General features: G+C 34.3%; 1 protein-coding gene across 5 annotated transcripts in view; it reads right to left on the bottom strand.

The window, feature by feature from the left end:
• Taf3 (TBP-associated factor 3) overlaps positions 1-24,428 on the bottom strand; it is a 113,323-nt gene that overhangs the window by 79,001 nt on the left and 9,894 nt on the right. For all 5 annotated transcript variants that reach the window (XR_011334305.1, XM_069837353.1, XM_069837352.1 and 2 more), the window contains exons 2-4: positions 10,176-10,418; positions 9,859-10,009; positions 722-2,330 (exon numbers count right to left, since the gene is read on the bottom strand). Coding sequence is in view for 4 of the 5 variants with exons in the window: in XM_069837353.1 (XP_069693454.1) it covers positions 722-2,330; positions 9,859-10,009; positions 10,176-10,418 (2,003 nt within the window). In the remaining variant the exon portion in view is untranslated. The remainder of the gene's footprint in view (positions 1-721; positions 2,331-9,858; positions 10,010-10,175; positions 10,419-24,428) is intronic.

Below are 24,428 nucleotides of genomic sequence, written 5' to 3'. Positions count from 1 at the left end.
ACATTACTAAAATTATTTTTTTAATTAAATTGGGTGTATAACTACTGAAACTTTTTTTGTTCTTATGTTAAATGTTGTTGGCATTTCTTTCTAAACACACAGTAAGCGTATGTTAATAAGGAGTTTTTTGTTTTATTTTGTAAATCATCTCGCGACCCCTCCTCAGCTCTTTCCACGACTCCCAGTTTGGGTACCACTGGTTTAGATTAACAAAATCCATCTGCCAAAATCGCTTGTGCCAACTGCAAGTCTACAATTCTACCATCACTGAAAATACACAAAAATCACACTCTTCTGTTACAGTGATTGTTTAATGATGTTGACAAAGCAATTTTATTACATTTTTACCTACATTAAACTAATTTTTCATATGTTGCACCAAATTTTCCAACTGGTAGCAAGATCAGGTATACAATGCACAAAGCAATCCCAATGACACTTTTAACAGAAACAGGAGGAACTACTGTAAGTTAAAAATGCACGGTTAATTGAATGTACTAGATAATATATTTCAGTATAGAGGTGACACTCCATTCTCATATCAAAAGGAATAAAAATATATCGTGTAGTTCTTCACCACAATAAATTTGGAACATCTTCCCTCAGTAATTTCCACCTCTTTTCCTGTTTTCTGGTTCTGAGGTGAAGGTATGGAAATGACAACCAAAAGAAAGCATGCTACACATTCTTGAATGTATACAATACTATCCATTGAACTCACCTTTTCTCCAGACTTCTCCTTCACTGTAGGAACTGGTGTCTGTTGCTGTTTCTCTAATTTCTCTGTCTTCATTGCCACAGCTGGAGTTGGAGAGATTACTCGTACAGGCTTTTCCACCACTTGCTTCTCTTTAGGCTCTGAAATATCTTCCGTGCGTGGATGCATGAACATAGGAGGTGGCATAGGTAAGTTTGGCATAGCAGGATGAGGTAAGTTTTTCCCGAGAGGCAAGGGAAATCTGGAAAAGAAAGGATGTCTAATAGGAGGTGGAATAAGACCGGGAGCTGGTGGGAAATGAGTAAAGAAAGGGAACACAGGTGCAGAAAGAGGCTGCTGCTCCCGAGGTTCTAGGGCCTCTGGAGTTTTGGGTCTTTCTGGAGTTTCTGGTTCAGGAAGTTCCATCCGTATTTTCTTAGGACTAATAGAACCCTTTGGAGATTTACCTTTTGATTCTTTCTTTGATTTAGATTTTTCCTTTTTCCTCTTTTTCTCTTTCTGCTCCTGCACTTTACGAGATGGTGTGGGTAATTCAGGCGTTCTAGGTGTAGAAGGAGTTCCTGGAGGGGAAAGGTCATCATCAAACATATAAACATCATGATCCAGTCCCGATGTATGACCTGAAACCACATCATTGATGGTCTCATCTACCTTAGATGAAGATGACTCTGCAACGTGAGACAAAGGAGACTTCTTCTCCTTTGGAGGTTTGGGATCCTCATCTACCATTTCCATATTTCTCTGGATTACGGATTCGATACAGTCATCAATCTGAGCCATGCGTGCTTCTCGTTGGCGACTGTTAGCCTCAGATTCATCTATCACAAGACCTGGGGAGCTTTCACGAGAGTCTCTGGGTGGGGGTTCGAAGTGATCTGATCTGTCTACTTTGTCCAGTTTTTCAGGCTTTTCTTCTTTCACTTTTGAAATCTTTTTGAATATGTTAAGTTTTTGTTTATCAGGTTCTGAAGATAACTTCCCTTCCACTACACCTAAATCTTTACATTTCTCAGGACTCACAACTTTCTGCTGAGGAACTGTCAATGGCAGAGGAAAACTCTTCTCCATTTTTGGATTTTTTGCCTGACCAGCGGGCTTACCAATTTTAGGAGTACTTACATTTGGCGATTTGTTTGCCGTAATCTTGGGCGGACTGAGTTTGGGAGGTTTCGTACTCGTGCTTGGCCCTGCAGCTGAGCCAGCATGGGCCATCATTTTTAGAGCTCCCGACTTCAGAGCTTTAAGTTTAGAAAGTTCCTTCATACTTACCAACTTCTTTACCTTTGATTCGTCTGCTGGCACGTGTTTCTCAACTTTCGTTAAATCTTTTAATTTATGATCCTTTTTCTTATTTTCTTTGTCCCCTATCTTTTTTATACCATCAATTTGTTTCTTGAATGGTAATTTCTTTGGTTTCTTATCACCCTTCACTTCAGGAGGGACCATTGGATATGAGGTTGGCTGAGGGGAATTGGAACGTGAGTCCGATGGCTGTAAAGGCGTCCGTGATTCTGGAAGTTTTCCTTCTCTTGCCGGAGACAAAAATCCGGATGTGGTCATCATGACGCTGCTGATCTCGCGTAGAGGTCGTCCTTCCTCCTCTAACATTAACCTGAACCACAAGAGAACAAATCAATTTCACATAATCACTACATTTCTGTTTCTTCTTTGGCTCAATGATGTGTATAGGCTGTAACATTCACCTTTTACATGTACTTTCAAAGTGCATGAACACATATATACATATCTCTATTTCGTATCTAAATTATACATATAGTATCTTCAAAACAACATGAATTTACATTCAGTTCAAAGTTATTGACCTCAAAGAATCTCGAATAACGGCACCTTGAAATTTACTTTCACATTTATTTTTATATAGCTTAATACGAAAAAAGTGAGAAAATCTCTAATTCTATTTAGTGAATTTTTATAATTATGATTAAATCTTAGAAGAGTCGTATGGATAGTACTTATTGAGTAAAACAGTACTAACAATTAGGGGAAAATTATTATATATATACTGAGTGTGTACAGTGGGTGGAAGTAATATAACTGTGCAGATTTTAACAGCTTATTCCTTGGACAGAGTACAACAAATGAATACTTTCCTCAGAATAATAATAACAATAATTTCCCCTAAATGTTAACACTGTTTTACTCAATAAGTACTATCCATATGATTCTGATACTTACTCTTATCATTAGAGAAACTGATAAGGAATGATTTATCCCTTTCCAGTTTTTCAATAAAATGATTAACATGTACCATTATTTCGTGCCATTAAGGAATGGAAGTCTGCTGTTCAGACTGTGCATGTGTGCTTCTGTTCATGAGCTGGTGATGCACTGTTGCCAAACTACGCATATTGTATTTATTTTAATGTATTCTACTGCCCCCTGCAATCTACACAGTATATACAGATATAACTGTGCAGATTTTAACAGCTTATTCCTTGGATACAATACATCAAAACATTCGAATACCATATTAGTTTTTTCTTTTTACTTGGTTATTTAACGAGGCTGTATCAAACTATTGGGTTATTTAGCGTCGATGGAATTGGTGCTAGTCAGATGAGGCTGAGGATTCGTCATAGATTATCTGACATTTGCCTTTTGGTTGGGAAAACCTCGGAAAAACCCAAGTAGGTAATCGGCCCAAGTAAGAATTGAACCCATACCCCAGCGCAATTCTAGATCAGTAGACCATATTAGTCCCAAATGAACACTTTTCTCAGAAAAATTTTCTCCTGAATGTTAAAAGTTTTATTCAAAGGGTGGAATGAGCTCTTTAACTGTAGTGAAAGCAATCCTTCTAGAAGATATTGCAAAACAAAATTACCGACTCTTCAGAAGGATGGTTGATTTGGGCTTCTAATTCATAATCAGAAAGAAACTAGCAGAAACACTCAAAGAAATCGAATAAAGCAATAATTCGAGAATTATGGATAATGTATTATTATTATTATTATTATTATTATTATTATTATTATTATTATTATTATTATTATAGATAAAGATTGGCCACTGCAAGATGATTGACATAACAAGTTTGATATATGTATCATCCTGTTCTATTATGTACTGTGCTCCAATTTCGATTCAGCAACAGCATGCATTCAAACCTTACCTCACCTGCTGCCCCTCTCTGATCCACAGTCTTATGCTAACGTGATAGGGAAGTACAAATTTAATACAGTTCATCACTCGACCTCATGCTAAAGAGAGGAGTCATCATAATATCCTCAATTACTTCAATTTCATTTTCACTCATTTTAAATAATAAAATAAAAAATTGTTTCAGAAATATAAACTATGTTCAGCAATACATACAGATGTAAATAGTTTTTCTTACATGAAATTTAACTAAACTAGGCTAAGGAGTCAACAATCATTTATGTTCAGTTTTAAGGATTACAACTGCTAATGTAATTTCACCCGATATAGAGAATGGTATATATAAAATTAACATCAAACATCTGCTGCAGGTCCTTCAAGTGAGAAAAATGAACTCTTGTAATTTAAGAAAATGTGTTATAACATTATACACATTGCAATTGCAATAGATGAACAATGAAATGAAAGCTTAGAAAATAATTATATTTAAAGTTTTCCAGTTTGCCTACATATTTATGTACCAGTATTTGTTTCTTTCTTCCAACGCTTCATGACACAATATACTTAAAGTACAGTTCATAATGTTTTCCCTTAAAATAATAGGCCTACACCATATTATTTAACGTGAAGTACTGTTAATTTATAAATAAATAGTCATAAAATCATAATTATACTGTATATCACAAATATTTCAATTTTCAAATAACGTTTGTTCCTTATTCCTTTGTCTTTTGTAGAAGTTGTTACATCAGTTCATTACAATTTATTTACTGCTGATGATTATTATTTGCATGACGTATCTCAGACACTTAGAAATAAAACAATTTATGTGATATTATTGTGATTTTCCCTACAACTATAATCCCTTACTTACTGTAACAATTTCTACATCCCTGCCTGAGTGCTGAGTAGTCATACAGTTATATGCAATCTTTTACGTACAGTTACTGTATATGCAATCTTTTAAGGCAGAGCATGTGGCATAACATATATCTTCAAAATCATAATAAGTTGCAGTGCTGATACAATGTATTGAAAATATTACACAGTAATCAATAATTTCACAGACTTACAGCAGTGAGACACTGCTATATATTGTATTCCGTAATGAACTTATATACTAGTAGAGGCATTTACTTACAGTTCAATAAAGATGAGTGATCAATCTACATGCATGATAGTGTGAACAACATTAGTTTACATTATGCACCTGAGTCAGCATATAAGCACTTTAACAGGGAACAAATGCCAAATTTTGTTTTAACCTTCCATTAGTCCATCAGACCCATGGAATTTATTTTCTTTAATACCTTACCAAGAGACCAGTATCCGTTCTTGCCTATTCAGGATATCTTACACCACACTTTTTTTAACGTTGAAATGGCAACCTGATCACTCTAATAATGACTTTGCACGTGTGATCTACTACATCATCCGATGTATCATTTGGTACTGATAGACCCCACTCGAAATGTCAAGTTATAGATGTGCCAGTTAAAGAACGATTGTTTAGTTTAATTATGCCGCATTACATTGGACTTTCTTGATGGATACAATTACTATCTTACTGTATGCTTTTTTTTTGTTACATATTAAATATGAGTGAAGAGACATAAGACAATCATAAATCTGAGAATTTGGAAGAAATACAACATTTTAATTTTTATGATATCTTAACAATTGATGACAATTTCCAAAAAATTGATGAATTTGATTCTGTAAAGTTCAATCAGGAACTGTAGATTCAAATGCAGGTCATGAAATTTTATTATTATTATGTTTATTATTACTTACTGGCTTTTAAGGAACCCGGAGGTTCACTGCCGCCCTCATATAAGCCCACCATTGGTCCCTATCCTGAACAAGATTAATCCAGTCTCTACCATCATATCCCACCTCCTCAAATCCATTTTAGTATTATCCTCCATCTACGTCTCAGCCTCCCCAAAGGTCTTTTTCCCTCCGGCCTCCCAACTAACACTCTACATACATTTCTGGATTTGCCCATATGTGCTACATGTCCTGCCCATCTCAAACGTCTGGGATTAATGTTCCTAATTATGTCAGGTGAAGAATACAATGTGTGCAGTTCTGTGTTGTGTAACTTTCTCCATTCTCCTGTAACTTCATCCCTCTTAGCCCCAAATATTTTCTAGCACCTTATTCTCAAACATCCTTAACCTATGTTAATCTCTCAAAGTGAGAGTCCAAGTTTTATAACAATAAAGAACAATCAGTAATATAACTGTTTTATAAATTCTAACTTTCAGATTTTTTGACAGAAGACTGGATGATAAAAGTTTCTCAACTGAATAATAACAGGCATTTCCCATATTTATTCTGTGTTTAATTTCCTTCCGAGTATCATTTATATTTGTTACTGTTGCTCCCAGATATTTGAATTTTTCCAACTCTTCAAAGGATAAATTTCCAATTTTTATATTTCCATTTCGTACAATATTCTCGTCACGAGACATAATCATATACTTTGTCTTTTCGGGATTTACTTCCAAACCTATCTCTTTACTTGCTTCAAGTAAAATTCCCATGTGGATTTTCTTCTAACATATTCACGTCATCCGCATAGACAAGTAGCTGATGTAACCTGTTCAATTCCAAACTCTCTCTGTTATCCTGGACTTTCCTAATGGCATATTCTAGAGCAAAGTTAAAAAGTAAAGATGATAGTGCATCTCCTTGCTTTAGCCCACAGTGAATTGGAAACGCATCTGACAGAAACTAACCTATACGGACTCTGCTGTACGTTTCACTGAGACACATTTTAATTAATCGAACTACCTTCTTGGGAATACCAAATTCAATAAGAATATCATATAAAAATTCTCTCTTAACCGAGTCATATGCCTTTTTAAAATCTATGAATAACTGATCCACTATACTCTTATAGTCCCATTTTTCCTCCAATATCTGTCGAATAAAAAATATCTTATCAATAGATAATCTATTATGCCTAAAACCACACTGATAATCCCCAATAATTTCACCTACATATGTAGTTAATCTTCTCAATCTTATTATTATTATTATTATTATTATTATTATACCGACAGTTTCCACGTTTTTATTTGTAGGTAAAGGTAGAAAACCCAAAAAATCACAATGAAAAGCAACACAGACACAGGCACAATAATGTTTTGACTGGGTGTATAATACAGACTGCTAAGGATGCCAAAACAGAATTTGATTGTTGGAAACTTTTTTTATTGACAGTATATTCATTTGATTGTTGACAATATCCACATTTACATAGACACTCTAATATAGAAATTAATTTGTCAAAGAGCAGGCCAACAACAGATGTAATTGGGTCCATAATAAAATTCGCGATCACAATTACACTTTCCCTCTTTCATCATCACTTCCGTTTCCAATATTTTACGCTTGCGTCCATGTAGAGTTGGCTACGGGCTGCCACTGAACTTAAGACAATGTGGTATGTGGTCATTAGTTACTGGTGGTAGTTCTAAGTATTGTGGACTCTACTTTGAGCTTGTGAGACTGGGGTTGAGGGACCACGGTGAAATCTATGCAGAAAGGTAAAGGAATTCTTTAGGCAGTAGGGAGTTTGTAGGTTTCCTGCAGGGGAATCTGCACATCATTCCATCCCAGGTAGTTCTCAGACAGCTTATGTACGAGGGCAATTCCCAGGCCATTCTCCCTTCCCATTGGGGACTAACAGATAGGAGATGTAATTGAAATTAATACTTTTTTGGATCTATTGTGCCTCACAGGAGTTTTTTTTTTTTAATGGTAGATACTTAAGAAAACCCCTTTGTTACCTGGATCAACAAGCTTGCCCAATCTACACAACTGTCAGTGTAAGACATGTTATTCTCTCAGTCATAAAGTCACTGTCGGCAAACAGCTATCTGCATTTCACGGCCTTTGCGGATTTCGCCAATATACTATCAAAGGCAAGTAAATACAGTACAGTATCACAATATTTAGTGGATTTCGCCAATATACATGCAAAATTTGTCTGCAAAAGATATCTATTCGTAAGCAATGCAAAAAGAAAGAAATATTAGTGATTCTGTTTGTAAAGTTCATTCATTGTAACTATTTCATACGAACTTTTTATAATATTGTGCTTATTATTTATTTTAAGTATAATTTTGAAGGAAAAATAGTTTTGTCATGCTTCTCCTGTACACATATAATAATTACAATAAAATATATTCCCTAAAAATGAAATTAATTACTAATGCAATAAGAAACAATAGCATGGGGTCCGACAGAACCAACGCAACTAATGGCATTCTGCAAACTGGCATGCCTAATGGATGGTTAAGTAAAACAATAACTTAATTTCTGAAAATATTGTTACAAGTTTATTGTCAAGAAACCACGAACTGTAGTGTACTGTTTCAGTGGCACAAACATATATACAAGATTAGTATATGCTGGTTATTGGAAAATCAAGACTGATGAAGTTCAATAAGTGGTGTGTGAAAATCATTCATAGACAAATTGTTATATCACTGCTAAAACATAAATTAGCAATGGCAGAGGTTATACAATTCCCACTGAAAATCTTATTATGTCGCACTACACTTCATTACCAGTTTTCTGGCAGAGGATAACTGACAAGACCACACAATCACTTGTGGTGACTGTATGTATCAGCAATATACCGTAAGTAATGATGAATCATGGTGGTCTTTCATTTAATCTGGAATTTTAGTACCAATTGGCTCTATGGGACTCTCCCTAATCCTCACAAAGCAAAAGATGTGACAAGAGCAACTAGTTGTGCACATGGAAATCATTCCTGTTAATGCTACCATTAATAAATAATATGTCAATCTGTTAGAAACGTTCCAACTTGTGCAGAACAAGAACCGAGTTATGTTAAATGATAATACTAAAACACATTAATTAGTCTCTTACTATCCAAAAATCTCCAGCTAAGTCAATTGTGACTGTCATTTTACTGATGCAGATATGTCCATTCCCCCTGCCCCTCAATGCAGCCAGTTTGTCTTTCGATATTTCTGGTCTCTCCTGGCACTGACTTATGTGTAACCCACTTCTGAGATATGGGTGCCTGAAAGGCGGAGTTACATTGCCCCAATAACATGGTAGGATGACCACGTATCACTACGTAATGCTAGAAGGGGTCTTAAATCTAGACTTAACCTAATTCCTGACCATGGATGAAAACAGGAACAGTTCGCTTTAAGGAAAAATTTCTGTGCTTTGACCAGGAATCGAACCTGGGACCTTATGAACTGTGACCAGAAACACTGATCAATAGACGATGAGGCTGGTCAGATATGCACATGTGCTTCTATTTGTGCTTCACTCACAAATAAGTTCTAGTTCCCAAAATGTAATCTGAAATAATTTCTTTTGCACGAAACTCTTACATATTACTCCTCCTGCAAATCTGTGACATAAAAATAAATAAACTTCGTTTCAAAATAATCAGTCGCACAGGTTTGTAAATTTTGTTCTAATGAGGTTGAGTTGAATAAAAATATTAATATATTAGTCTGTACAATTGAATCAGATACACGAGTTCAGTAATGATGGAAAATATGACTAAAGAATACGTAAAATATTTTCGTTCTTTTACTACATAAACAGTGTTAGTACATGCTAATATATGATATTTTAATACTGTAAGATCAAATTTTCACAATGTTTCAATTGTGTTGTAGATTCTGAGTATCTGAATCGCGTTCTGGTGGTAAATTTCTACAGTTCTTATATGGAAATGGTATCAGTACACGATTCCAAAACAGAGATGTTTTGCTTCATAATATGGCTATGCGAGTAATACTTGGAAACTACATGATAAAAACAAAAAATTATAATTCAATTTTCCTATAATCATGGTAAGAGAATTTATTTCAATTATTATAATTCCATTTCAATTTTTTCTTCACTTTTATATTTAAAATGCAATCTAGAAAGTAATAATAATATTATAACACCTTCCAACAGAAAAAGAAAACCTTTACTCTTAATAGAAATGGGCTACAAGTTTCACATACCTTGCTCTTTTAACAGCTGGACTCTCTAAGGAGATAGGATCACCAGGCCTCTTGAAAACATTTCCCTTGGGACTTGCCAGAGGAGATGTTGCCCCAGATGTTGATGCTGTGTCTACAGAGAGTGGTGCCTGTTTGTTGCCATATTCCTCCTCTGGAAAAAAGAAACACAGGAACAGTAGGGATACAAAAGTTCACATGTTCCATAAATTATAATCATTATACATTGGAGTAGGAATCTTCCTTTTCATCCGCCTTGGCTACCATGTACAAGAGTATTTATATGGTCATGGATACCGGACGGCGGTGAGATAGCTCACCTTCCATCTCCGGATGCATGGGTGGTAAGTGCTCGTGAACATGTACTGGCCGTGTAACCACCTCTCTACTGCCTGGTTTCAAGAAGTTTAGGTGGGAGTCCCGGGGTATTGGATACTTAGGAATCTCATACACACACGGAACAGAATCAACATTCCTGATATATTCCTCCAAATCCAGTAAGTTTATGCCCATGTCCCGGAATGCAAGACCTACATCATCAAGGTTTGGCACTGTATGTCCAACTGAAAACGAAAAACGTAAAATAAGAATAAAAGGTCAACTCATAATTAAATAAATCTCCTGCCAAGAAACAAATGGATAGCAATCTTACTATATCCATAAATAAATGCATGCAATTTCATAAATGAATCAATTATTAGTGTCAAGGAATTTGTCTCATTTCCAAATAACCTACTATACACGAAGAAAGGTGACAAAGTTTCTTACAATATCATTTAGAAGACAAATGTATAAATATGTCTCTATCTTTATGTAATAATTATTAGCACAAAACCATATAAGTGAAATTTGTAAATCCTGCTAAAACAGAGCACAACTCTTTGCTTACATACGAGGGTTGTTTCATAAGTCATGGCAACCATGTTATATCTTCGGAGCATGTGACAACACAGTTAATCCAGCATAATTGCCACTGCCAGATAGCGTCTGTGTGCATTGGTGGCTAGTTAACAGCATACGCAAATGTTAGTATGCTGGCGGTCATGCTCAAGATGGATGTAAGCAAAGTTGAAGAATGGTCATACATGAAAATTGCACTTCTTCATAGTAAAAATGCTAGTCAGTTTCATGGAGCTACGAAAAAAACTGTTAAATGATAGCGCATTGCTCTATAGAAGTGTTGCAGTTGGATGGAGGCCTTCAAATGTGGATGCATGGCAACTGTTGAGCCGCCACACAGAGGATGACCCATGTCTGTTCACACAGTGGTGCAAGTGGCCGTTATCGAACATTGCTTAACAAGGACTGGTGTTGAACTGTGCAGGAATTGTCCACACATATGGGTGTTTCTGTGCTGATGTGTTCCGCATTTTACGACAGGACTTGCAGATGCACAAGGTATGTGTAAAGTGGGTGCCACATCAGTTAACGGAGTTGCGAAATTGGACTCAATATGAGACATGCCATATTCATGTGGGATGATTTCATCACGAAGGAAACGACGTGTTAATCGAATTATTGCACTTGATGATAGCTGGGCACGAGCGTACAAACCTGAACTACAGTGTCAAATGAATGGTGTCAACCTGCTTCAGCACGAAGACACAAGTTTGGGCAGAATCCATCACCCATGAAGGTTATTATCATTTTGGAGTATGCCAGTCAAGGTGTTCTGGAGTGTCATCCTGTTCTCGAGGGCCACACTGTCAATGCCAAGTACTACAGATCATTTCTGCTGTAACATCTGCATCATACAATTTGGACAACGCCATAATCCTCTATGATAACGCTACAGTTCACACTGCAGCTCGTGTGGTGCTTTTATAGTGGTGAGGCAGGAGATCTTACAAGCAAACATTCTCATGGGGGCAGACAAAAAAATTTTTTTTTTCTTCCAGCATGTTAGTAATGTCAAAATAAGTGCTTATACAAATTTTGGCCACTCAATTACAAGGACTGTCCAGAAAGTAAGATTCTCTGAGGTCATTTACAGAAAGAAAACACAATTTCATGAAAATATTTATTGGAACAGATACAGCAATTGTTAAGCTATTTTTTTCAATATATTTCCCACCGGAATTGAGACATTTGTCATACTGTGGGATCAACACAGAGGTGTAGATGGCTATCACACACTGGTTCCGATACGAGGCAGCAGACTTCTATGACACAGAGATACAAAAGTTGATCCCAAGGTATGACAAATATCTTAATTCCAGTATGGAATATGATGAAAAATAGTTCAACAATTGCTGTACCTCTTCCAATAAATCTTTCCACGAAATTGTTTCTTTCTGTGAATGGCCCCAGGGAAAATTATTTTCTGGGTGACCCTCATAATTGTGTTCAAGTGGCCAAAATTTGCATAACCAATTATTTTGACATTATTAACATGGTGGAAGAAAAAAATTAAGTTTTTATCTGCTCCCATGAAAATCTTTGCTCGTTAGAACACCCTCCCTACTCATCCAATCTCAGTCCATGTGACTTTGATCTCATTCCGTAACTGAAGAAGCCAATGTGTGGGAAGAGCTTTGCAAACAAGGAGGGCATCTTAAAAGCGTTTTGACGACAGGTGGTACTCATTGACGAATCACAAACAGCCGATAGTAGTCAACACTTTCCCCATCATTGTCAAAGATGTGTGGAAGCTGTGAGGCATTATTTTGAATGGTGTTAACTGTGTGCAATGTACTTCGTTCCTTTTTGTGTATAATGAAACACTGATTTCCATTTATGAATCATTCGAATGCCCCTGTCCATTGGCTCCTGTGCCCAGCCCCCATTTGGTGCTAGCATTGCGAAGCACATTCCAGTGATCTTCAAATGCATATAGTGGATTTCCATTACTGCAGCTTTATCCGCTGATGTAACACAGTTGCCATGACTATGAAACGAATCTCGTACATTTATTTTTCTTTGTATCTTTCTTGCTACAGAAGCCCACTATCCATATAATAATTCAATCAATGTGAAGTGCTCTTGCTTTAGTGTGAGTTTTATATTACATAAGTCACACCTACACACAAGAACATAAACAGAGACATGAATGAGCCATATTCAGTAAACAGTGTACTTCCACCATCACATAATAAGTAAACAGTGTTAAGCTTTAATTTAATCTAATTAAGTGTGATTTAAGTTTCGTTCTGAGCCCAAACCATAGTAAACGTGTGAGGGTAGATGCACTTTTGTGGCCATTTAATATAAGAAAAAAAGATTACTCACTACTATTCCCATTAATATAATGAATTTCAATACTCTGCACGTTTACTGTTCACATGAGCAGTACATATGATAAATACTACTGATGACAAATTTACAGATATAAAATTACAGTATATTAAGAACTCCTTTAAGTAGTTTTATGTATGGATATTGATAGTAACTTTCTCAAAACTTGAAGTATAGTATTGATATCCTCTCTTTTAACGAACTAGATAACAACGAAATTTCCTTGAAATGATCACAAGTAGTACATATACCCCAAAATTAATTTTGGAAAACATGCAATAAGACAAAGAACAAGTTGAATAACGAATATATTTCAATGTTGCCTGTATTAATTCACAAGAAGTCCAAACTACCTCATCCATGACCAAAACTAAAAATTTTACAGGAAAGAACAGTGTTTTAGAAGCTGACAGAATCGAGCACCATTTCCATTCCCATTTCATTTTGTTAAACAGTTTTCGTGGCAGAGTTCTCTACGATGGACACCATTTCCATTCTCATTTCATTCTGTTAAACAGTTTTCATGGCAGAGTTCACTGCAAAGAACAATTAATATACTGAATTCAGTGTTTTCATATGCTAACCACTGTTTCATGCAGGAACAAAGCCAGAACATATAGTATAAAAAAGCTACACACAGGAAGAAAGTAAACACAGGTATTCCAAAAAGCAGGATTTTCTAAGTCATTAATCATTTACATAGGGAATGTGCCAACAAGTACCAATTACCACAATAGTGAAAAGCAATCTTCGTTCAAATTTGAACCATTAAAATTACAGATTTTAAAAGTGTACCAGCAAATTGATAGTTACACATCATTGCACATTTTAGACGTTGTTCAGTCTATTCAAACTGTCAAAATCAACTCACAATTTATGTCAATTACTTCTTGTAAAATAAGTATGGGCCCACATGCATGTGTTTCAGCAATGTACCGGTAATATACTTTCATCATGAAGAAAAATGAGTGATGAATTAATTTTGTAAGACAGTCGAAGTTTACATTTAACAACAAATTGATATGAGACCTAGCAAATGCTCGTCAATTAAAACACATTGGGCAATGTAATTATTTAGAGTAGACAAACATTCATATAGGCCTACTCATTATTTAGATACATGCTTCAGAAATTATTCTTCCATTCAATTCACTGATCTATTCACTCTGCATCTCCCTCTTTCTGTTCTAAGAATTTTTTTCACTGAGGAATATAATTTATGGTGATCACTTTCACGTGTTAATATTGAACTAGTTCTGAAGATGGCCCCTAAGCTGAAACTAGTCAACTAGGTATTTATAAACTTAGTTCAATATTAACACGGTGAAAGTAATCACCATAAATTATATTCCTCAGTGATATAGTGTTAAAAGTCGTGTAATCAAGATGTATAATTTTTTCATATCAAATGAACTTTCAAATGCTATACAATGCAGTCTAAAGAAGAAATAGATGTGAACAACACTATCCCCTCATACTACTCAAACCCATAATGCACTCCTCACTATCCTCTAAAGTGCCTTAGAAAGGTTGCTTCTAAAACAACTAAATAAAAGTGTTGTTTGAATACTATCACACTGATAACAATCATATAGACCCACTTAATACACTATCCCGCATAATAAGCGTTTTTTGTCTGCAATGCTTAGAAGAGAAGTTAAATTTCCATTACTTGTTATCGCTAGGGTCATTAATCTGTAAAATATTCCACCTTTTACTTCCTGGCTTTTTCCATTACCTGTGCTCCTTAAGCCTATACTCTTGTACAGAACAATACCGTGACCACAGTTTTGTTACTCATTCTCTCTCACACTCACATTCCTTAATTCTGGAAAATGCTGCTTGTTAGTTTCATGCTGTCCTTAGTGTATTTAAGTGTCTGTGTGATTAAAATTAGTATTAAACGAAAATCATTTCCTCTGTCGGAAAATTTAGAAATCTTAAGGAAGCATGATGGAAAACCATTCTTAATCAGAAACAACTCACTGATTCATTAGGTATCTCATCATCAACATTAAGAACAATAAAGAATCGTGATTCAATCATTATAACTGCGTCATTGGGAGGTTGCATACGGAGGAAAGTAAAATGCGGGAAACACGAGAATTTGGAGAAAATTTTAGTTGAATTGCCTTCATCAGTGCTGGAATTCAACAATACCTGAAACAGACCCATCATTCAAGAGAAGACACGTGAAATTGCATGCAAATTAAACACTGAATTTTCACATTCACCCTTATGTGCTACATGCTCTACTTATCTTTAACGAATTTTATTGTGACAAAAGTCAGCTCATGGAAGAAGAAAGAATATCCAGGATGGAAAAATTAGAATATAAATCTGTGATCGAAAGTTTTACAGTATCTAGCATAAAAAATTATAATTAGTTACGATTTGTACAAAGTGATGTAGGACAACATAATGCTTTAGTTCTATAGTTAGCGACATGTGCGTAGTTTATGGAGGTGACTGTCCAGCAGTGTCCATGGATACATACTCGAGCTTGTGTATTTGCTCTTATGAAATGCCGCTGCAGCCTGTGACATATCAACTGACCTAGCACCAGCGAGTTCCTTCCTCTGAAGTTCAGATAAACAAAATCTGTACACCAAAATCGATGCTGCCCATTGTAACTATGACTTTTGTGCAAGTTAGCTTCTAGAAATAAAACAAAAAATTTAGAAATGCTACAAAAATTAAGAGGAACTGGAGAAAATGATTTCTAATTGCCTCAAAAATGCAAAAATGTTGGGGTCTTATGTGCTTGCTGGCAGAGAGTTGAACAATGGCAGCAGGGTGCAGTGAACTGCATGTAAAATCTACTCTAACCACACTTTTTGTGAGCTTTTCTGATCACTATGACCAGTCAGTTTCTTTAGCAATGAGAAGTATTAAGCAGTGGGGAAGTCAGTTTCTTTAGCAATGAGAAATATTAAGCAGTGGGGAAGTAGTAAATGTGATTTTCATGTAAATTTGGTAGAAATAAAACGGAATTTTTACAAATGCTATAAAAATCAAGAAGAAGTGGAGAGAATTATTTTTAATTTAATTTCCCCACAAATGCCAGAAATCACCTTTTGGACAAAAATGGCAAAAAATTAAAAAAGAATTGCAGCATAAAAATTACATACTTAGTCTCATTATAACATAAAATGAATTACTGTACTAAATCATTTTAAACATAAAAGAAAAATAATGCCATTTCATAAACACCCACCTCCTACTGATTACATACTCTGTGAAGGAGCAATCATTATACAGTACCACTTTTCAGCTATGTAATAGCTTGAAAAGTAGGTTGCATACTAGCAACAAAAATCACTTCACCCACAAAACATAACTCTTGGTAAAAAATAGTGAAAGTTATTAATGTACTAAGAAGAGCACTCAGCAGTTTCAAAGCAGTTGCTGGAGACGTTCTGTCTGTATCTAGGCATAACTGACACTTCATTAAAGAATTTAAAATTTTAAAGCAAGGCTTCAGAGTAAGTATCGAAATAGGTAAGATAACTTAAGTACAAACTCCGGCATTCATATAAAAATACGTGTAGGAAATTCATTTTAACACTCTACCATGTGAATCACCGGTGACCTCATGCTTACAGAGATTATTTTAAATTATGTTTCCTGCATATCACGTGCTTCTTGCATATTATACTTTCGGCATTTCCCCATTTTGCATTCCCAAAAAGGAATGTCATCCCCTAGTCAGGGTTAAAACAGTCTGAAGATTTACACTTCTCTCCTTCCATGTACAACCTTGCTTAGTAGTCTTTCCCTTGTCAGAGGTGTGCTTGGTATCAGTGGAGTACGTACAAGCAAGTGACGGACTACTATGACTCCCATGTGCAACTTACTCATACGCGAGCCTATTGCCATTCCATATGTAGACATCTATATATATAATTTGAACTGGTAATGGAAATTACGGGAAAACCGCTGAATGGATTTTAATAAATGACCCCTCATTTTGAAGCTTGGAACCCAGAGTTTTTCAGAAAAATAGTAGTTTTCAGTGAAATGTCAATTTTCGTACATCATTTTCCTATTTTCCAAAATCCATCTTTCGTCAGTTTTGAGAACTAATTAATTGCATTTCAGAATAGAACAAAACACACACTACAATAAACAATAGACTATTACACGAAGGCCATGACCTGCAGGATTGGTGACATATTTAGAGCTCAAATTCAATTGGTTATTAAAAACTTTAAGACTTACTAAAAATAATTTACAGGTTTGATTCTGCGGTGTGTAATTTTCTGAGTACAGCTGTGTATTGGATATTAAAATCTACAAAACTTGAGGTGGTTTGATGACATTATCATGACATTAGAAATGAAATATTAATAGTTAATGCCATGATGAGACTATTTTTCATTAATTATACATATTAATGCTATATTTTTGATATGAAAGTGAAAGTTTTGGAGTTATGTAAGTAGATGTAGAGAATATCTTAAATTAGATCTTCATTTCTATAATTTACTGAGTGGCGGCTATATATGTGCAGTGTATATAAAACTACAAAACGCACGTAAGATGATAATATTGCTATTAAAAATCAAACATTTTTATAGTTACTAATCAAGTGGGGTTAGGTGCATTTCATGTACTTAATGGCGGTGCGATGTAGATATTTATATGTGTCATTCTCTTCAGTATGGCTCGAGAGAGCGCAAAAATTACAGTTCCTAAGAAAAGACCAAAAGGTATCAGTTACTGATAAAATAAGAAGCCTATAAAATTATGTAGTCTCCCGATCATTTCAGCAAGATCTCTTAGCGGGATAAAAGGATTTTACCCTCTACATTTCAAGCTCTACATGCAGCAGCTATACCAAGATGCTATATCTATTATTCGAAAGCATAGCAAACCTGACTTTTTTTTTAACTTTTACCTAGAATCCACAATGACCTGAAATAGCTATTGTTCTACTCCCACATGAAAAACCCACTGATCGTCCTGACATTGTTACTTGCGTTTTCGCGTTGAAACTCAAAAACTGAAAATGGATAGGTTCAAGAAAAACTATTTGGCATAAAAACATTCAGAGGGAGAAAATTTGTATTTGAACGTCTGATGAACTTAGTTTGCAGCATTTGCTGCACAAGCCAATAGTTTGAAATAAAGTTGTTTCCAAAAATACAAAGTTAAGTGGAAATCTTCTGACAATTTTCCAAATATATTTTATTGGCACAAGTAACATCACAGACATTTTTTATTGACACAAGTGGCATGGTAGATTTATTTTAACACCCTCACAGATAAATATATTTCTGCAGAGGCAAATCAGTGTTATCTAAGGCTGATCAAGGTAGCTGACAATTAGAAATTTACAATAATATACTTTTTGGGCAAAATATGTGAATATTTTCCGAACTACAAGAAACTTGCATTGTACGTTTTGTCAATATTTGCATCAACTTAGAAGTGTGAATCAAGCTTCTCTGATGTGAGCAATATAAAAGATTACAGAAATGGATTGACAGACAGCCATCTTTCACATACTTTGAGATTATCCAATCGTTACATAAAATCTCCATAAAAAATGTGCTCATATCTTGCAGTAAGATGTTCCTGAGTCAATTTAAATTTAAAATAGATGTAAAAATGTGTGTTAACAAAGTTATTACTTATGAATTTAATGTTGATGCTAGTAATTTTAAGGCAACAAAAAAAAAACATTTTCAACAATGCAATTAATAAAAAATAAACAAGTTCAAGCATACAAGTGTTAATTGGTTGTTTCTATTTTGTGGCCAGTGTCTGAACACTAAAATATGTATGTGGTTCTCGAAAAAAATGATTGGGAATCGCTGCTCTATAGGTTTAAGTTACATGATATGAGTTCAGGAGAGGATTTTTCAGTTTCATGTAACTTTCGTGTATTTGCATTAGACATCACCATTTTCGTTTCCTTGTATAAAACAAATCCGTTAATAACTTTTTTTAATGTACAATTCTCCTTATGTATTTTAATCCAATAGGGAATGAGGATATCAGTTTTCTTTTTGCCCCCAAATTATCGTATATAAATAATCGCTGTTCTAATTGTTTTTCACACTAGTGACTGAAAATACTTATCTGAACAAAGTACTGGTGGGTTAACGTATCGAAATACGATACAGATGGATGTTTATATCTAAATGTATACCTACCAAATATTTCACATCTGAATCATCATCTGACACCAGAACTTTAACTGTAACCCAGTGAGTACTTTAAAAATGATTCTGTAGGAGGAGGAGGAGGAGGAGGAGGAGGAGGAGGAGGAGGAAAATGTTAGATTTATTATATGAAACCACTTCTTGTAAGTTTTAGAAACTGTCGGCAAATTTTGAGAAATAAATATAAAAACAAAAAAGTTCCTTGATTTATCTCCTGAAATACTGTGGAATCCATATGTAATTTCTCCCCAAATAATTTGTTGAGTAACTTACATTAATTAACAGTATGAGAAATTGAAAAGTTAAACGGCCTGAAGGAGCACGATAATTCACTTAAGTAAGTACTGATTACAAATAGAGAAACTATGTTCCGCCAGGTTTGACTATGTTTGATTACAATAACAATGCTCTATGTTCCTAGGTTGAATAAACCTGATCCTAAACCAAAATACAGAAAAATCAAATATTCATATTAACATCTGTTTTCTACAGATGTGTTCTATATGCATATTATCAAAATTTAAAAACATCCTAATTTCGAAAACAATTACAATATAACTGATACAAACATACATTTTTTATAAGACAAGCATATTCTATTTATACCCAACCTGTTATGGTCAACACTGGTATAATTATCTAAAAAATAATTTCATACCATAATAACTTACTAGTAATGTTTTTATAACCATATCTTCTAAATGAAGTATATTTACCCTAATTAACTGTTTCACTTTACAATTGAATTTGTCATGTTACAGGGATTATTGCCCATTTGTTTATTTCAAAATAATAGGGACATATTTAACTGTACTTTGAGTTTCTCAAATTTACATCAACAAAGACTGTATTACATAATTATAACTACTACACTTAGTTGAATTTTTACGAAACTTTCATCATAACTCTGCTTTAATCCATCAATGACATTATGATTAAAATCATTTCAGTTTCTAACAAAAAGGGAACAACAGACTTCCTGTAAAGAGAGTGCTGATGTTTCCATTAAGACCTATACTTTTGCCATTGGGGTTGTGTGTAAATACCACTGCTTATGTAATATACACGATCTTGCATACAGTATACCCCGAGCATGACTGGGTCACAGAGCACCATTACAATTTATTCCCCTAGGTTCATCCTGATGTACCATAAAATAACAATTAGTTCTATTACTAAGAATTGTGTGACGTGAGAATTGTTTGAAAATTGAGTCAGTCCACGTCAAATCATCGCACTTAAGTACAATGAGAGGCATAATTGTTGAGCGGGCAAAAATGCTACAAGATCTTGAGCACGGATCGTAAGAGGCTGTAGTTTTAATTACTTCTCAGCATAGATATGTAATATTTAAACAGAAACGTGAGGCGAATATATCGTCAACATATGACCGAAAACTTTCAGCTCGGAGCATGCACAGTGGCATTCTTTGACTTAGAAAAAATTCTAGGCGCTCAACTATTTATGTCCCTCATTGTACCATTTCCAACCTGGCCTCCTTAAATTTCAATGAAATATGGAGAACATATTACCTTATGTAAGAAATTAACATGTATAAAGTAATAGAGCTGTATATATGTAAAAGTTTTTGAGTTATCACTTGAAAAAAAAAATTAATGTGAAATTTTACACGTTTAATAATTATAAAGCTATTGTAGAATAAAAAATATTGCATAATATAGAAATTTGGGGATGATTTATCTAGTCAACTCATTTATATTGTGTGAACAATCCTTCAAGTGCCCGTACTTTCACAGCTTATAGCTAGTCAGCGAAGCAGCTGCTAAGCCTCCTGCCTCGACCACATTGAAGGTCCGTCAGGCATCATTGTGAGTTGTACTCTTTCAAGATAAGTAGACCTATGTGTTCTTTAGGCGACATAATACAATGTGTTAAGTTAATATGGCTCAAGTCAGGTATTCTATTACCCAAAGACTATTCATGTATGATTCATGGGTAGATTTTTAAGAGTTTATTAATTTTTTAAGTGTTTATTAGTAAAAACCTACACGATAAACTGTAACTACTTTTTATAAGTGTTTACTTTTAATGGTTTATTAGTAATAACTCACTCGACAAAGTATAGGTAGATTTTTTAAGTGTTTATTAGTAATAACTTACACGACAAATTGTAGGTAGCTTTACTGCAGACTTCCCAACACCAGTTCACTCATCCAAGACCCGCAAGCAGTGGGAAAAGGCATGTGGAGGATTGTTCACCCAGTAAAATTAGTTCTAAATTTTGCAAGAAATTTCTAGGAATTCCGTAGAACACTTCTAACCAAGCTGCTATATTCGAAATGGGGATACATAGTATTATGTGTATGATATTAGCAAGGAAAAAAATTTTTAGGCCATAATATGATGGAGAAGGATAAATCCATTGAGAAAAAGTGGTTGTATTTTCTTTGGGATACGAATTTTAAATCTAAATGGGTATAAGATTTGGAGAATAAGGTGAGTAGATTAGGTCTGAAATGGGTATGGGATGAAATTGGGGTAATGAATTTAAACATAATTTGCAAGATCATAAAAGAAAGATATAACGAAATTATGAGACAAGAGCTATATAAAAAATTTATAAGGGTTAAAATCATTAAGTAATTTTAAGGGCAGAGACATCATAGGAACAGGGATAATATGTAAGAATAAACAATAGGGAAGACAAGTTTGGCTTAGCTTGGTGAAGCTTAGGAATATGGAAAATGAGAAACAGGAGGGATAACGTAGAGAAAGATATTTGCCCCCTTTGTGGGATGGAAGAAGATGCTTCCACATAATGTTAGCATGTCAAGAAATGGACTATATAAGAAAAAAAATATTGTTCAGTATTAATACATATATCCTATAAAAATGTAGTACAGTTAATACAAACGAGTTGAAAAAATTAACCAGATTCTTGCTGATAATGAAGATGAAATGGAAAGAGAAGTTTAAGATTTAATGAATTATCGATTTGATTTTGTTTTGTTTGTTTCTCCCCCCACCTTAGGTTAAATGATATTTTGTGGTGTATGAGTATTAAGATATAAAGTTTTCTTAGATTAGTTTATGTGACATTATTAAAACGAGTTTTCTGTAGTAGCTGTGCAGATGTATGTCACAGACGAACATATATTTAGGTCTCACCACAGTCAGATGAGATGAGACTATTCGGGAGACATACGACTTGGCATAGGAACCTAAAGTTGCAAAGACAGACAGACCTGGGATAATATAATTGTAACAAGTCAGTCTTATAGATGTAAGATGGATGATATAAATATTCCATTCTATACGTACTTTCAACAAATGTCGGTACATTACAAACCAATAAACATATGAAAACAGTTTTGAGTTTATACTAAAGCATATAAAACTAAATGAGTAACATAATAATATCTACAGACACAGTTTTTCAAAGAACAAGTCCTCAAATTCTTTTGAATCACGACTTTTAGGTGTCTCATCTTTACTAACACTTATCTACTAATTTAACATTCTTGTTTGAACTAATACATCCATTATCTTCTTTTTTTTCTTATTGGGATACATCATCTGTGTTAGCTCTTTTTCTTAATAGGTTATTCTCTTGCAACCTGTAGAATACTATTCAACAGATCAATAGCAATACCTAGAGCATTTGCATCCTCAGTCACATCTGACATGATCTCTTTCTCTGAAGTCTTTGAATTACTGTTCCCTTTTACTACTTTGTTGTCACTCCTGGATTGCCTTCTGATTTTATAACATTTGATTCGTCATTTATAGCAAACTTTTTCACTGATATTAGCCTCTTCTATTCAATCTGCCACCTGCTGTTGAATAGGTCTTAGATTTTTAGAAACGTGGACATTTTCATTATCATCAAATTCAGCAGAAATTTCTCTCTCACATATTTATTGTTCAAAACTAACTTACATTAAATGTAGGTTAAAATGAATTAATGTCATCTGAACTTGTTCCCTATTTTTTCATTAATTTCCATAGAAAAATAATAGTTCTGAAATAAATTGAAAAATGATGAACTCTCTCAACCTACTTAAGCACGAACACACTCTCAACCTACTTAAGCTTAAAATAACAGCTAAGTCATGCTGCAATGAGTGCTCCCACCTGTAGTTGATTTCAGTTCATTCAACGAACAGAACCTCTGCAGGATTATCAATATTTTATGAAGATATTCTGAGATAATGTTAATGTTTTCAAATGCTGGGAAAAACATATATAATGTTGTTTATTTATTTTATTTTAGTAGATTATTTGACGATGCTTTATCAACATCTTAGGTTATTTAGCGTCTGAATGAGATGAAGGTGATAATGCTGGTGAAATGAGTCTTAGAGTCCAGCACCGATAGTTACTCAGCATTTGTTCATATTGGGTGGTGGGAAAACCTCGGAAAAAACATCAACCAGGTAACTTGTTCCGACTGGGAATCAAACCCGGGCCACCTGGTTTCACAGCCAGATGCACAAACCGTTACTTCACAGGTGTGGACTATATATATATATATATACACACACACATACACACACATATGTATAATGTTGTTAGCTAGCTGTGCTGGTTACTATAGCGAAGAACAAAATATTTATTTACTTGGAAATTATTTACAGCTCCAGACTGGAAATCTGGAATAATGTGTCTTTTATATAATTTTTAAATTGTATCATGTTTGAGAAATTCAAGTTCAAAGTTTTCAACATATGACCTTCAAATGTAGTTGGAAGTCATTACATTCTTATTATGTAACAGCATTAAATCTGTTTCATAAGCATCAAAATGGCATCTTTAAAACTCTAGATGTGAACATGAGTTATTTAAATTTTAACATTACTAATTGAAGCAAAAATCTCTCTTTTTCTTTTTTCTAGTTCAAATACTAATTCCAAACAAAAATTGTTAACAGAGATCTTTAATACTTCACAAAATTAAATTAAAAAACCACAAAATCTTGAAATCTGCAAAGTTTCATGACTAGTTAAAGAGGCTTGGATTGTGAACTGTATTGATCTCACACAGAATGTATCATCTGCTTCATTGTTAGCTGATATACTTTGGACATTATCAGATTTCTTTTTCTTTAAAGGATGTATATTATTCGCACTTCTGTGCTCATTCTTTTGTGCCTCTTACTTATACATATCATAATCTTTAAAGAAATTTGTTAATGTTTTGGGAAATCCT

The sequence above is a fragment of the Periplaneta americana genome, chromosome 10 (genome assembly GCF_040183065.1).
Source record: "Periplaneta americana isolate PAMFEO1 chromosome 10, P.americana_PAMFEO1_priV1, whole genome shotgun sequence".
Lineage (NCBI taxonomy): Eukaryota > Metazoa > Arthropoda > Insecta > Blattodea > Blattidae > Periplaneta > Periplaneta americana.
This window is presented reverse-complemented; position numbering and strand designations above follow the sequence as displayed.